We start from the raw sequence: 16,224 nt of genomic DNA on the forward strand, positions 1-16,224 counted from the left end.
ATCGGGCTCAAGGTCAGCTCACAGACCTGGTGTTGGTAGACAGCCGTACATATCGCTTTCTGCAATGGTGGAACACCAAAAACTTGACAAGGGGACGGCAGTTCCTAGATCCTGTTCCACAGATAGTGCTCACAACAGATGCATCCCTCACAGGATGGGGAGCCCATCTCTTCCATTATACCACACAAGGCCTATGGAACAACCAAAAAAGACAGTTTCATATCAACCATCTAGAGCTGCTAGCAATTTTCCTAGCACTCAAAACGTTTCAGGTACAAGTAAGAAACAAAGCTGTTCTAATCCGGATGGACAATATGACAGCTATGTATTATATACAAAAACAGGGGGGAACACACTCTCTGCAACTGTCCCAGCTTACACTGAACATTTGGAGATGGGCCATTCCTCAAAACATACACCTGACAGTAGAACACCTTCCAGGAATTCACAATCCGATAGATCTGTTGAGTCGTCAGTAACAACAGATTCACGAATGGGAGATACACCCACAAGTTCTTCAACCATTCTTCCAAATGTGAGGCATCCACAGATAGATCTGTTTGCCACCCATGAGAATGCAAAATGCCCAACCTTCGCTGCCAGGTTTCCACACCCACGGTCGGAGGGGAATGCGATATGGATGAACTGGTCAGGCAGATTTGCGTACGCTTTTCCACCACTCATTCCAATAGTAGTACGCAAGCTCAGACAACAGTTTCTCAAACTGATACTAGTGGCTCCCACATGGGCACGTCAGCCGTGGTTCACCGCACTACTAGATCTCTCACTAGTTCCACATCAAAAGTTACGGCTCACGCCATCCCTGTTAACACAGAACCATGGAGAAATAAGACACCCAGAGCCAAGCCAACTGAATTTGGCGATCTGGCTCCTGAAGTCTTTGAGTTTGGTTACTTAAACCTACCACCAGACTGTATGAACATAATTAAAGAAGCTAGAAGACCCACTACCAGAGCATGTTATGCGGCTAAGTGGAAAAGATTTGCAATATATTGTAACAACAATCATATTGATCCACTGGATGTTTCCATCCAGATTATTTTTTGTTACCTTCTACACCTACAAAGGTCCAATTTGGCTTATTCTTCCATACACCTGCATCTGGCAGCAATTGCAGCCTATTTACAAAATAGGCAACATCTATCTCTTTTTAGAGTACCTGCAATTAAAGCATTTATGGAAGGATTAAAACGAATAATCCCGCCTAGGTTACCACCTGCTCCAGTATGGAACCTAAATGTGGTCCTTACAAGCCTTATGGGGCCCCCTTTCGAGCCTTTACATAAGTGTGAATTGCAATTCCTAACATGGAAAACTGCTTTCCTTGTTGCCATCACCTCTCTCAGAAGAGTTAGTGAAATACAAGCATTCACAATAGAAGAACCATTTTTTCAGATACATCCTAACAAAGTGGTTCTTAGGCCCAATCCTAAATTCCTACCAAAAGTTATTACTCCTTTTCACCTTAACCAATCAGTAGAGTTACCAGTGTTTTTTCATAAACCGGACTTTGTTGTGCAAAGGGCTCTACACACCTTAGATGTTAGAAGAGCTCGGTTATACTACACAGACAGGACTAACTCCTTCAGAAAGACAAAACAACTATTTGTATCTTTCTCTCCCCCACACAAGGGCAATCCCATCTCTAAAGGAGGAATTGCCAGATGGATTGTAAAGTGTATTCAAATATGCTATCAAAAAGCTAAACGTACACTAACTGTTCCTCCCAGAGCGCACTCCCCTCGCAAACTAGGAGCCTCTATGGCTTTCTTAGGAAATATACCCCTAGAGGACATATGCAAGGCAGCGACATGGTCTACAATACACACTTTCACTAAACACTATTGTGTTGATGTGCAAGCCAAGCAACAAGCTGCAGTAGGCCAAGCTGTCCTTAAAACACTATTTCAGTATGCTGCAACGGATACAAGCGACCACCGCTAGGGGAGACACTGCTGCACAATCGATGCTAAGTGTACGATCTGATGCTCATATGCCTCGAACGGAAAATGCTACTTACCAGTATGCATCTGTTCTTGGCATGTAGAGCTGCAGAATCGTACATGCCCTCCCGCCTCCCCGAGACTTGTATCCGTTCCAGTACTCATCTTACTTAGATGCACTCACATGGACCTCCTTATTCTTTACTTCTACTAACTCCATCATTTCCCATCATGGCGAAAAACAATCTGAGGATGGAGTTGATGACCATGTGCAGTATTGTCCAAGGGAGGAGTCATCTATCTCGTGACTACAAAGACTTCTTCCAAGAAGACAAAAACCTGCAATCATCCGAGCCCAACACCAGGTGGCGATCTATTGCTAAGTGTACGATTCTGCAGCTCTACATGCCAAGAACAGATGCATACTGGTAAGTAGCATTTTCCTTATATAGCACTTACTACCCATGACGAGGGTTTGAAGCACTTTATTCCACATATCACGCTACTCCAGAATGCAAGGTTTGTGTTTTTTCCAGTTGTTTCTGTTGATTTTCGGAATTAGTCTTGTACAGTTATGGAAATCTTTATATGCATTTTCTCCAGTTTCAATGGGGTTGATAAAGTTAATAAGAGTTAGGAGTGATCTTTAGTAGGAGGGAGGTAGATATTGTTCCGGCGCATGGATATGTCTTTTGAAGGAGGAATCATAATCTTTGGAATGAGATGTCAGCAATTTACAGAGATACAATAATAGCGACTAAGGCAAAAAATATTAATTTGAATTAGAGTAAGCAGTGCTCATAGAGAGGAGGCATTCAAAGGTTGGAAAGTAAGGGGAAGTTAATTTAAAAGGAGAGACAACAACTGGAAGTTTTAAGTCAGTCTGATTTTATGTGAATACAGATGACGCTTTGTGAGATTCGATGCAATCTGACAATGCAAAACTGTGAGAAGAAACATTATTTGCATGTGAGATAGTAACATATCAGGTGCTTTTGATAAGGTGAACAGTCTCTCCCTCTGAAAGGCGACTTCTGGACCAACACTTTAATAAGAAGAGTTCAGTTCAAGGGCTGGAGGCGTAAAGTAATGGCTGGACACATGTATAGGGAACTATCAAAAGATTTAGGCAGTGCTCAAAGGCAACACTAATCTCATGAAAAAGTGAGGGTGCATACAGGGTAAATATTGCAAACACCTAAAAGGTGAGTCTGCAAATGAAATCCTGGAGCGGATGTCTTGTGATGTGTACCCTTAAAATTTTGCTCACAGTATTCATTGTAAAAGTGAAGCGGTATGCGTTTTAAATACCCCTGGTTGTGGCACAGTATACAATGGGGCAGAGGATAGCTTCCTCAAACAGTGGAAGTGGATTGCTTACAATTCTGTAGCTGGAAGGTGGAGACCCACACAATGAACTGCCGAAGATGTAGACAGGATTACTTTTTGCAATTCCATGAACCTTGTCAATAATGGTATATTATTTAGTTTTTCCTGAGCACCACTATTTGGTAACTGATAGTGGTAAAGGATATTGAAGGTCAGACTGTTTCTAGGACAGACTCTAATTGCCCGAATAGAGTGTCCCTCATTGCTGCTTCAGAATGTGAATATACTAGATCTACCCAAGCACGCTCGTAAACCTCTTATGGAGCTTGGGTTAAAAAGTATTTGATTTAACATTGTTCCAATGATGTGCAGTTCAAATACCAATTCAAGTATCCACTTACCCCACACATCAATGAAGGGAGGAATGGAAGCTTTGAGTCCCATGCAAACACAGTCATCCCTCACAAATACTATATCTTAGCGACTTAAACAACAGCAGTGCCTGCACACAAAGAAGTGAACACACCCTCTGGGACAGCATATTATCAAGTTCTTGTGCTCTGCACAGACCCAGACGGCACATGGTGAAACAGTAAATGTGCTGCTCCTGTTGCAGGCATGGGTTTGTGCCTGCACTGCAACAGTGCATTAGTAAAAAACAAAATGACAGCTTTTTCAAGCTGCTTGTTCGCTTTTCACAGGAGGCAGCGACCATTTCAAATTGAGGGGTGGCGCCCAGACATGCCCTTGCAGGCAGGTACAGTGGGTATCTGCATTGGCTGGTTAGGGAATTTTCGGAGGACAGTAGGATCCCTTGGAGTGCCTCAAAATGTTTGGATATAAGATCATCCCTGGAGAAATGAAGAAATTCCTTCTGTATGTGATGAAGATTGTACCAATTAATGTTAGCTAAGCAGTTTACAAGAAACCTTTGGACTCTTGTAAGGCTGATGTCATAAAGTCAGTTGAAGTGATGAGATCCCTAACTCCTATAGCCTAGAAATACTCATGAAAAATATTTTTGCATAGATCTTATAGAACACCCATGGTATGATGGTCAAATCACATTTTTGTTCAGTGATGATCCTGTGCTTTAATCAAACAGGCACCTACACGAATACAGGTCAAATAAAGTTTTGACCTTGCTTAAGGAAAAATGCTTGATGGTTAGTTTGGGGTAATTGTTAGTTATGAAATAATTGAAGGTGGACTATTAAGGCATCGAAATTTGAAAAATAGTATTGCAATCTAAGAAGGATTTGGAGGCTTCTAAATGGGAGGTGTCGTGGCTTAGCAACTACATCTGTCGACTTTGGAACCTGGGGACCTAGGTCTGAATCTCAGTCTTGTTGCTTGACCCATCATTGTGCAGTTCTGGTCCAATTGCTTATTCTCCCTGTGCCTAAAAATGTGAAATGTAATGTATGAAATGCATTTGTTTAATCTTCACTTGATTTACATGATCTTGCAGTTCATCTTCCAAGACTCCAGTACAGTACCACGCTGCATCCTGCCTAGCTTCGCTCTATAGAAATACTAATACACATTAACACACCTAAGGGTGCAGTGAAAACATTGAAGAAAAAGTTCTTATAATGTGGCCCCAGGGGTGGGCTCCCCAGGCCTATATTCGAAGATTGTGACCTCAGCCTCCATTTTTGTTTACTATCCAGCGAGATCCTGTGGGATCAAGGCAGAAATAACGGATTTGTTTTGTATTTTGGCCCCAGGTGGTCCCTCTGGGTCCCCTCATAAGGCTTGGGGGTGGGGGAGATATTTCCTACCCTGTCCCCTTGTATTACTTGTTTTTACTTCAGTACAGGAGACTAAGTCCCAGAATCCTGTAACAGCAATTTCCCGATGTTGCTGATAGCCAATCAGAGCGCTTGCTCCCGCCGGAGTGAATTCCCCCAGGGGAAAAATGCTTGCTGGGCCAATCAAAGTGCTTCATTTTTAAATGGACGCTCCGGCGAGTCTCTCGAACCTCTCACAGCCTCAACCTTCTAGATATACAAATATTTTGACCCTTCATTTCTGAAACAAATTATTGAACGGATTTATACCAAATTGCAAAAAGCACAATCTGCTGACCAAGATTTAGCTTTGTGTCAAAATTGGTATAATTCGGTTCAGCAGTTTTTGTTGTTGCCCTACTTGATGAGGCCAGTAACAAATGCATGGGGATTTTGCGTTTCGGGACTCCCTTTTTTCTCGGGCCCGGCTTAAAGGATCACTCTGAATTTTTCATTGTACAAAATAGACCAAAAATCACTATTTTGGAAGGTTTTCTGGAGAGTCGTCAAACGGTGCCGAAGTTATTAGCATCACAAAAACCACATTTCGTATGGCTTTGCTAACCGAATTATAACTAACCAGTGGCAATCGCCACATATATATATATATATATATATATATTTCCATTGAAAAAAATGAAAGGTTAAAGTGATGCTATAGTTAGGTGAATATGTCAGTTAAAACATAACGGTTTAAGCTAACAAAACCACTGGAAATCACGGGTCATAGTTATCTCACTTAACTCCAACTCGTGCCCTAAATTAGGTATAACTCGTACCCTCGCCATGGACAGTGGTCATATCAATGATGTTATTTCAGATGTGTTTAGGGATATTATCAGTGCTGTCATGGAACATCTCATGAATGATGTAATATGAGAGGGATGAGGACCCCCATTATTGAATCCCACATTTGCAAACCAATGGAGTTTTAAACATGTAAATTCTGGCTATACAGAGGTTTTGCAAGGTATGGGAGACTGTATGCATCTGCACTTGCTGCGGGTAATGTTTGTGGCAAATATCAGAGAAATCAGCAGTACAAACCAGCCCAGCAGACCACATAACTGGCCCACAAACAACGTATTCACTGATTTGTCACACCATCCATACGGGTCATGCTAGTTTGCCTCATGGGTCAGTCCGACCCTTGCTAGGTTACCGGTTTACAAGAGATCCCATAGGGCTGTACAGTGTTGGGAGGGCAACCATTGCCTTCAATAGAGAAACCGGTTTTGTTTGCTCTGTCTGATCATGTCCTGGCCACGTACCTGGAAATTGTGATACACGCCAACATTTAGTTCACATAACGTAATTGCCATACTGTTTTCTGAAATTTACTTCCATTCCCTGACTGGAAACTAAAGATACACCAGAAGAAGGAGAATTGCTTTCCTTATTGTAGAGTGCTTGACGACACCACTTAATGGAATTACACATATTATGATATCATCTCAACGAAGTGTGCAGTTATTTAGTGTCTTCTTTATCCTCTTCTACCATATCAGCTTGCATCTAATAACTGAATGCTGAAGTCATAAATTGCATCCAAGCTCATTTATTGTATACTGAAGTAATAAATAATTGCATTAAAAGCTTCTATCATTACATGTAAACCTCATCTTTTAAGTACAGCAACCTTCTAGAAACAAGGACAACAGATAAATTAAAATGCCAAACCACCCAACATTAGTCTACCTCCATAGAACTCTTTCCTTTCTGTGGGACCAGAAAAAACAAACTGAAGAATTGAAGCCCACAAACCTGCAAATAAATGTTCAGATCCTCCAGAAAGAATTTAAAAGTGGTAATGTTCTCATTGGACATTCGACAGTGTGCTCTGTCTCAAACTCCTACCAAAATAGTTATTATGTCAGGTTGCATATAGGACATTAACTTCCACATGATTCATTAACCAGTATCAGCATATGGAAATGCACAGTAAACTAGGGCAGGCTGTGCCTAAACATGCAAAATATTCGCCACAGACTGTTTCTTCATATTGCGGAGCCCTGAAGCTGTTTCCGACATTTTAATAGCATTTCGCGAAAATTATTGATTAGAAAAGGCACATTTAAGTTATAAAACAAAGTCACGATTTTGGTAAATGCTTATGTGTTTGTAGACTTTTTTTGTATTTCCAAGTATACTACCACAAATTTATAATAATGCAATTCTGCTCTTGGTCTTTTAAGGTGCATGCTGCGAGTTTTGGATTCCTTTGGAACAGAGCCCGAATTCAACCATGCTCATTATGCTCAGACCAAAGGCCATAAAACACCTTGGGGAAAATGGAACCTCAATCCGCAGCAGTTTTACACTATGTTCCGTAAGTATACTAAATTTCACGTTTTTTGCACGTCCATATCTTCATAGTCTGGCACTAAGTTTAAAGTTCTATGTTATGTTAGTACATATATTTTAAACATTATTCAGTTTTTGTGATGTCACATTTAGATTAAGCTAAAAATTCGACACTAAACAAGAAGTATTAAAAAAACTCCTATTATACTCCATTACATCGGATATAGCATCCCAATTGGCATCTCTTATAACTTCATCAATGAATTTATCAATTTCATTTACATTTGTTTTAAAATGATCGTTATTGTACCATTCCCCTGTAGCAAGAATGGACTTGGACTGTCATGTTCATGACCATACACCACTGTGCTGAACTGTATCTGTAATTTTTAGCCGCAGCCGCCTTCTTTGACTTTTGTGGGAGAGTTTCACAACGAGCCTGCCTGTGCAGTCCATATTTTTAGGATCTACTCTGTAAACACAATCTGCAGCCTGTGATCTTGATGGTTTTTAAAATTATGTTTAGGGGAATTGTGTGGTAAACGTGGACTGATGACGCGTAGCAGTGCTTATTTGAGGGACCTGTCCCATAATCATGAGATACGACAGGTAGTGTATAATAGGCCTGTTAACTAAACATGGACTGCTGCCTGCAGCAGCAGCAGCCTGTCCATGCTGGACTTGACTGGTTCAGCATCACTGCTTCGGTAAATCTATTCTGCGGTCTGTGGAAAATTCAAGTTTTCCTCAACGCTCAATGAATGGCAGTGTATTGCGGAATCAAGTTATATTTGAAATAGCTAGCTGAAATATTAATAAGCAAATTAATAAATTAAATTGGCCTCATGAAAGACCCTTTAACAGATTGCTGATTGATTTACGTACGTAAAAGTACAGTGTGTTCTAAACTGAGCGTGTCAAACATTTACTCCCATAGTGCCCATGTACATGAACATCCCAAGGGTTCATATGGAAGCATGGAAGAACCAAAAAAATCATAAGTCTTTCGATTTAAGTTTAATATTGAGGACGGGAGTGTAGTGCCTATTTTATACTTTAATTTCACAATTCGAGGAATGACTCGTGCTTCTGTTTGAGTTTCCAGCCCTTATGCTGATGACGGAGACTGCACCTAACCTCCAGAGTAGATTTGCATGTGGATGGTATCTTTTCGGCTGCACATTGCAGAAATTGATTTGTCTTGGAACACTTGGCACCAAAATGGAAGGAGCAACAATAGCAATTCAGGCATCCTTTGACCCACCATGATGTCCTAATGATGACCTTTGTCCTGCCTTTAGATCCTCAACAGTCTCATGTGTGCTCCTGAGTTACTATAGTAAGGACAATAAGTGGAAACTACAGATTGTAAAGAGTGCTTCTATGCTTCCTGTTTACTGTCAGCTCCTTCCACTGGTTTTATGACCTCTGATACTTGGAGTAGCAAGGGAAGTGCAATGGGACCCAAAAACCAAGCCAGTTACAGGAGCTGCTACACCTGATTACCCCCATTTGACATCAAGGATGCCATTGTCTAACCAGCCAAGAAGTTACCTGATCTTGTTACTTACCCTACACTGAATTTACTATACTTTCTAGAACGCTTCCTATTGAGTAAGAACATTTAGGTAATCCCATTTCGATTTTAAGAGTGAATAGTTTTTGCACGTAGAAAAAAAACAACAAAAAGCATTGTGATCAATCTGTAGTTGAACCTAAAACAATATTGTTTTCTTCGCATTGACTTTGGCACTGGGGAGAAACAATACGACAAGGGTCGCTGCCTTTTTTTTTTCTTTTTGGAATGGCATGAGTGACAGTGCTATTCTGGGCTGTGCTGGAACTGACTTTGTCCTATTAACGTTTTAGCACTTCATTCTTAAAATTAAGGGAATGTGTGTGCAGTGACACTCGACTCAGTAGGACGTCATGTACCTTCTGCAAAGGCCTTTCTTCTCCGCAAATTAGAATTCTGAGTTGCAAAGAGCGATGTTGACAACATAGCCGTGGCAGTTTTGCGTCTCGTAGAGCATCATATTGGTGCGGGTGCTCGTGCATGGACACTGTGCTTTGATGTTTTGTCTTTAACTTGGATGTATTCCAACTTTCTTTCTGTGTCACATGAGGTCATTCCGAGGCTGGCTTGTGGTGGCTCGTAGACTACCAAGTCACTTTTCTCCCAAAATGCAGGCAGTGAACACCCCTCCAACCTTTTTGTTAGCCCCTGGCACGTGCCTAGGCAAGTATGACATCAGGTTTTCAATTGTGGAGTTGTCAACAGTGTGTTTGGTTGCTTTGCAGTCAAAGTGCTGGAGAATAATTCTGCACTAATACAAATGTTTAGTTGCACCATCAGCTGCTTAGCTAGGATACCATGGAAACTGATGGATTTGAAGAAATAACGCCCCCTCACCACATACCACCTAATCCGGGCCCTGCCCGCATTTAATCCCCAGAGCAGCCGCCACAACTCTCATGCACGTTTGGGGCCACTGTAGTTCACATTTCCACAAATGCTGCTGCAAGTATGGAATGTTTATATGAAACGTTTTGTGACAGAATCCCCAACCCTGAGATTTCAAAGTAATCTAAAATGTAAAGACAATAAAAAACATACAAGAACAAAACTTTTTACACAAAATGCAGATTAGCATTGAAGTATAGCTGCGCAGGCCCAATTCCCACAACTATCTGTCCACTCCTGCAGGCATGTAAAAAACAGCTTCTATCCCATTCTTTCATGGCGGGTTGTTGGCAGGTCACTGTCGGTAATGCCAGAGCTGTAACTTGTAACACCTATTGGGCACCGGGGACCAGAGGCCTGAGGGGCCCACTGAACCCTGATAATGCTGTATTCTTATAATTAATTAAAACAGTAGCAAGTGGTCCCATTTCGTTCCTTGCACTATGGCCCATGACACACTGGCTACCCTGCTGGGTAGTGAAGGTGTAGACACCACCAGATTGATTGGCCAGAGACATCTTAAGAATGTTGGGTACTCTGGGCCAAACTATTTCTGGGTGCCCCTGTTTGGAACAGCTTTGAATTTATGAACCCATTTCAGCTTTATCATGCTTCTGAGGCCAGGTCACTGACACTGCAAAGGTGTACTGGCCCAAATTCTAAATATGTTTACATATAATGTTCAGGGACAGTCGTGTGCGTTCAATATTTTAACACAGAAGCAGGTCACAATTTTTACCTCAAATGAACTCTGTAAAACTCTCCAATTTCGCATAAAAGGAACATTTTTATGGATGTTGCATAGTGTTGAAAAACACATTTCTCTGCAACACATCTGAAATACTCAGACATTGCCATACAGGAAAACGGTATTTAAAACAATTTATGTTTAAAAATCATTCAACATCATCAGGGCAGGAGAGTGTGAAGAACAAAGCTGGATCTATCAGGTGGCCCATTGAAAGGCTGGGGCCCTGGGCCAGAGACCACCTTGCCCATGTTTTAAAAGGTTTCTGTGATTGGAACTCCAGTGGTGGGTGGTAGTTTTTGGCAGATGGAGGCTCCTGCCTCCCTCTACTGAGGTGAAAATCTACGCCATAGAGTATGAAAGGGGGCAATTGGAAGTCAACGAGGAGACAATTTTCCCTTCTGCTGTCTTTAATTCAGTGGTGGCTGCCACATAAGGCATGTGGGGTGTGGAGGTGACGGAGAATGAGGGGAAAAAATAATAATTAAAAACACGTACCAGTTCCTGCCGCCAAAGCCGATGGCTGCCTTGGTGCTTCTCTCTCGCAGTCTATAGAAAGCACAGGCTCCCCACCCAATCCAGAGGTTGCTCCCATTCTATGAGAGCAGTGTCCGGATTGGATTGGTCTGCCGCTCAGAAAGTACTTGGGAGCCTGCAGCTTTTCTCCAACTCGGCTGTGAACACATCTGAGTTGGAGAAATAGCAGTGTGTATGTCTGTTTGGCCTGCCTAAGATGGCCGGTCAAACTTACATGCATTACTTCTAAGTGCTCACCACTCCTCCCTCTCATGCCCGGCCCGCCCTACACAGGCATGTCAGCCAGAGCCAGTCACAGAAAAATAAAATATTATGGTTGTATTATCATTTTATTTGTCTGTGAGTGACTGACCAGTGGGGTGAAGTTCCTCCGCCATTACGGAGGAGCCGCCCCTGCTTTAATTGCGGTTATGTGGCTTTACCTCCTGGTACTAAAAGTCTCTGATTTCTTAACCCTTTCGATGCTGATGACGAGCTCAGCTCGTCATGATGCACAGTTGAGCTGTGCTGATGACGAGCTGAGCTCGTCATGAATACATAGTAAGAGCAATTTCCAGCACAGGGGGGGAAAACGCCTAGCAGCCAAGGTGTTAAGGAAACATGTACAAACTCAGCATGGGCCTAGTTTGATCAAGTAGTCATAACACACAGTATGAACAATTAGTGTGGGCAGAATTCGGGCAAGCTTCCCTCACACATACTGTACAGGCACACCACTGGCAGTAGCACTGAAAGCTACCTTCACATATGGAACAGCTACCAGTCAAGTCAGCATCATCGAAAGCTTCCATCAAAAAAAGTAGAGAACCGAGGAGGCAGCGGGCCAAGTTTTCATCTCCAAAAAAGCATGCAAAGCAAAGGCAGCAGCACAGAGCCTTTAGCACCAAAGTGAACTTTGTTTACACACAAGAACGGGAGCAGCACAGGCTGCAGTGGTGCACGATTTCTGCACAAAAGGCAGACGGTACATGCATTAGCAGAATATGCTGCCCTAGTAAACGAAACCAGCATAGCTAGCACAGCATCAATACAGGGCTGGCTATCATTTGGGATTGCAATAGTGGTACTTACAATCTATCCCCAATAGGGGATGCTCCCATCAGGAGGGCACTTTAATTGGCAACTCTCTCCAGATGTTAGAGGGGGGTTCAGTCCTTGGTTCTGCAGGTCATATGACCCCCGCCGCCCCCCACCCCCCCTCCCCCCAACTGTTGTAGTAGTCCTGGAAGCAAAGCTATCCGCTCCGTCTGATTCCCTAAGCTGCCGGAGTCTAACTCTGAGCAGCAGAATCTACTGAAGCACCTACAGGGGCACAACAAAGGCCACATTCAGTGCACTGAATGGCCGAGCAGCGTGCACGCTCACTTTTTGTAAATGCCGAGTGTGTGCTATGTAGCCGTGGCTGTTTACTGCTTGTAGAAGTGAAAGAAAAAAAATATGCCCATGCTGCTCTTTAGCTTCTGAAGACAAGGCAGTCACAGTAATCACTGAGTACAACCTGACGGTGGAAGGCAGCCAATGGTGGTTATTAAAGGAACATACTTATTTTTGACAGATGCTGGAAATGGGAAAATGAATATTCTGAGCCCTGTTAGTTAAACAATGTGCAGGTAATTTTAAAACAACTTCTTGTGGTTTCTAACACACAATTGTTCCCTATTAAAACTGGGATTCTGAGAAAGATACCCTGCAGAGACTCATGCAAACCAACCAGAATCTCCGAAAACAAGATGTTGCTTCTCAAAGTGAGATACTGTGAAATGGGCACTCAAGTAACTGTTATACAAGACACTATTGCAGAGGTAGGTGGGCCATCGAGATAGCAGTTAGACCCAAGCCAGTCTTGGCTCCAAGAGCCCATTTTGGTTCTAAGAGCACTAGGCACGAGCTGAACTATGGGAACATTTGGCATGGAAATCGTGCAACAAATGATATGTTAAAATATGATTAAGTGTCTTCAACATTCTAAAAAGTATATTTCTATAACATGTTTCACCTTACTATATTATATTATATCACTGCATTGAGAGGCATTTATTAAAACTGACTATTTTTTAAACATGAACTTATAAACATTCATGCCACCACTCCCCACCCTAATTACAATACCATTAGGGAACTCCGAGGCAAGACAGTTGTCATGTATTTGTGGGTTATATCCTTATTTTACACTGAGAAACGTTATAGTCTATTAACTCGCAGCCTAGGGAGATTGTTGTACAGCACACATCATGACGTAATTTAAGATTTTCTCATTTGGAATAGTGAAAAAAAGGAGGCATGATAAAATAAAATAATTACCTAAGAACACACGTTCTGGTAGTCAGGTGGCCATACCGAGATAGATTGCAGGTTTTCTGATTCCACATTGTGTAATTCATCCACTAGATTGGTATCCCTTTCCCTCTCCTGTTTGACATACAATATATTTCCTTGTTTGTCATACTTTGAGCATGAGGTTAGAGCATGGTTACATGCACGCAGAAACCATGTGAAAGGTCAGTTCAGATTAGGCTCAAGAGAGGACCTTGACCTGAACCAGAACTTAGCATCCGGCTCAAATCTTCACTGTCTCACCTACCTCTAAACTTTACTCTGGGTATTTTGTGCCTGAAATATGCTTAGATGCTGCAGTCAGTGTAATAATTGTTTTGTATGTGAGGAAATCATAACCTGCACTGCTGCTGACCATCTTGTAGCTTTGCTGGGTGTGAGGAAAACTTACATATGTATTTTTGTGTTTACACACAGGCTTGGACTGCAGGTGCTGTCCATGTTCTGTGCATGCTCGGGAGTGGTCTGTGGGTATAATGGAAGTGTGTACCTCTCCCAGGGGGAGACAGCGTTTACAACACAGTCATTACATCGCAGTTCCTGTACAGTGTGGTTGTTACAGCAACTGCGTTGTTAAAACATGATTCCTTTACAACGCAAGTCATTAGATCTACTTGCTGTAATGGGCGCTCTAACCTAAGGACTAGTATAATTTACTATTCCAACACCTTCCCTATTGTTGCGCAGGCTGTAGTTGGAATAGTAAATTATAATATACCTAAGTCCAGTGCGCCCCATACAGCAAGTCCATCTAATGACTTACTTTGTAAAGGTATCTGGTTCTAACAACAGTCGTTGAAACGAACGCGTTGCAACGGAACACGATTAAATAAATTGTTTTTTAAAAGCATGCTTGAAATTTCGCTTACAACCACCTGAGTTATCTTCATAATCCTTATTTAATAGATATCAACTGTCTTTTCTTAATTTCGAAACGCTTTTTACCATTTGTTAGGAACGTGTATGTGACAATCTTTTTAAAAAAAAGTTTTGATGTAATCTTTTTACTATGCACTTTTTATGATTGTAAAAACTCAATCGGAATAAAGACTTTTGAACTGAAAAAATAACATGTGATATGTAAGATGCTATATTCCCTCCTGGGTGCCTTATCTGTTTTGTGTGTAGAAATACTGTGAGGTTGGGAGTCAAACTTGCACTCATACACTCCCGTACTGTTCCTTACACTTGTATTAAATCTGAAAGGCTGTTTATTTGTTGTATTTAATGTAGGAAAAAAAGGTACTGTCAACTGCACACTGTTCCATGTCTTTTAAGTAAGCTTGCTCTGGCCTTGCAGTACACTATTTGTTCCATGCCTTTGAAGGAACTTGCATTGACTTGCCCTTAGAAGCATCCTTGTTTCATATCTTTGACGGAAACTGGCTCTGCAGTGCCACATTGTTATAGGTTTGACTAAAAGAGTGTTTTAGCTGTCGTACCAGCCTTTTGTTGTATCACAAATAGTACATATTCTTCCTTAGAGAAACAGGGATTTGGGCAAGCCCACTTCAGCTATTCATCAGACAGGGTGTCATTCACATCTTGGCTCAGCCCTTTAAAAGCGCATACGTACAGTTGCGCTGTGGATCAGCCATCTTATGCCATTGGCCTTGTTGCAAATATTCTGCTTTGCCTAGTTGACAGCCGCTAGTTTTTAGGATATCAGGTAGTTTAAGCAGGAGTGTTTAGACTGTTTAGTCTGTGTTTCTTATCAGGAGTCCAACCTCAGGAAATATTTACTTTAGTTCATCCCCCAGCAGCCCCATTGTAAATGTGGACTAGTGCTGCTTGAGTAATGAAAGTACCAGCAGCTCCTTTGCCACTGCTACTGGACCACAACTTTCTTGGGAAACGGCATTTACAACAAAGGCTGAACCATGTGTTCTGTTGTCCCGCGAACATTACCATGCTTTCTTTTACCATGCATATGCTTGGTAAAGGCAGTCCGCTCTCTAGATTCAGAGAGGATGGGTGGGGTGAGTGTATTGAGGAATAGGAAGTATTGGGACGCCGCTTGGTAGGTATGGCTGGGGCTGAGTTTTAGGGCTCAGGGTGGGGGACACAGGTAGTTTTTTCTGGCTGGGGCAGGGTGGTTTCCAGGGCTGGGGCCAGATTTTTGGGCTCGGGGCAGGTGGTGTCAGGGTAGTTTTTAGGGCTGGGGTTGGTTTTAGGCTCAGGGAAGGGGGCTGGAGTTGGGTCGTTTTTAGGGCTGGGGCAGAGTGGTTTCCAGGGCTGGTGGCCATATTTTAGGGCTTTTTGTGATCTTTCTCACGTATATGCCTTTACCAATAATGCATTTACAACTAAATTATTTTTAATGGCAGGCTTGGTAAAGACGTAGTTGTAGTCGACACCGCATTTTGAAGGCGCGATATAATCACGTGTGGTTCCATCATACAACCACCTTTTTTATGCAGAGAGCCAGGCGTCACTGCTTAAAAATAATACCACCATCTTGAAATAGTATTCTGCATAATTTTTCACTGTCCCAGGGTGACAGACCAGTGTTCAGCTTTACTTTTTTATCTATTTATTTAAGCACATGTCCTCTACATTTAGTTGGCACTTAAAATGTTTTTTTTTTTTTAAACTTAAGTGGGACTTTTTTTTTTTAAGCCAAGAGTCTACCGCGCAAAGGTCCTCAAAGATCAGACTCAAATAGTCTGCAGTGCTCATCCAAGTGTAACTGATGAGAGGTTAGATACCATCAGTGGTCATTTAGGCTTCGGTGTAGTTTACCTCACAGCT

General features: G+C 42.1%; 1 protein-coding gene across 2 annotated transcripts in view; it reads left to right on the forward strand.

The window, feature by feature from the left end:
* Positions 1-16,224, forward strand: part of MGAT5 (alpha-1,6-mannosylglycoprotein 6-beta-N-acetylglucosaminyltransferase) — a 752,885-nt gene that overhangs the window by 467,571 nt on the left and 269,090 nt on the right. For both annotated transcript variants that reach the window (XM_086957066.1, XM_086957067.1), the window contains exon 10: positions 7,282-7,415. In XM_086957066.1, coding sequence (XP_086813192.1) covers positions 7,282-7,415 — 134 coding nt within the window. The remainder of the gene's footprint in view (positions 1-7,281; positions 7,416-16,224) is intronic.

This window comes from Lissotriton vulgaris, chromosome 2_1 (assembly GCF_964263255.1).
Source record: "Lissotriton vulgaris chromosome 2_1, aLisVul1.2, whole genome shotgun sequence".
In the NCBI taxonomy this organism is placed as follows: domain Eukaryota; kingdom Metazoa; phylum Chordata; class Amphibia; order Caudata; family Salamandridae; genus Lissotriton; species Lissotriton vulgaris.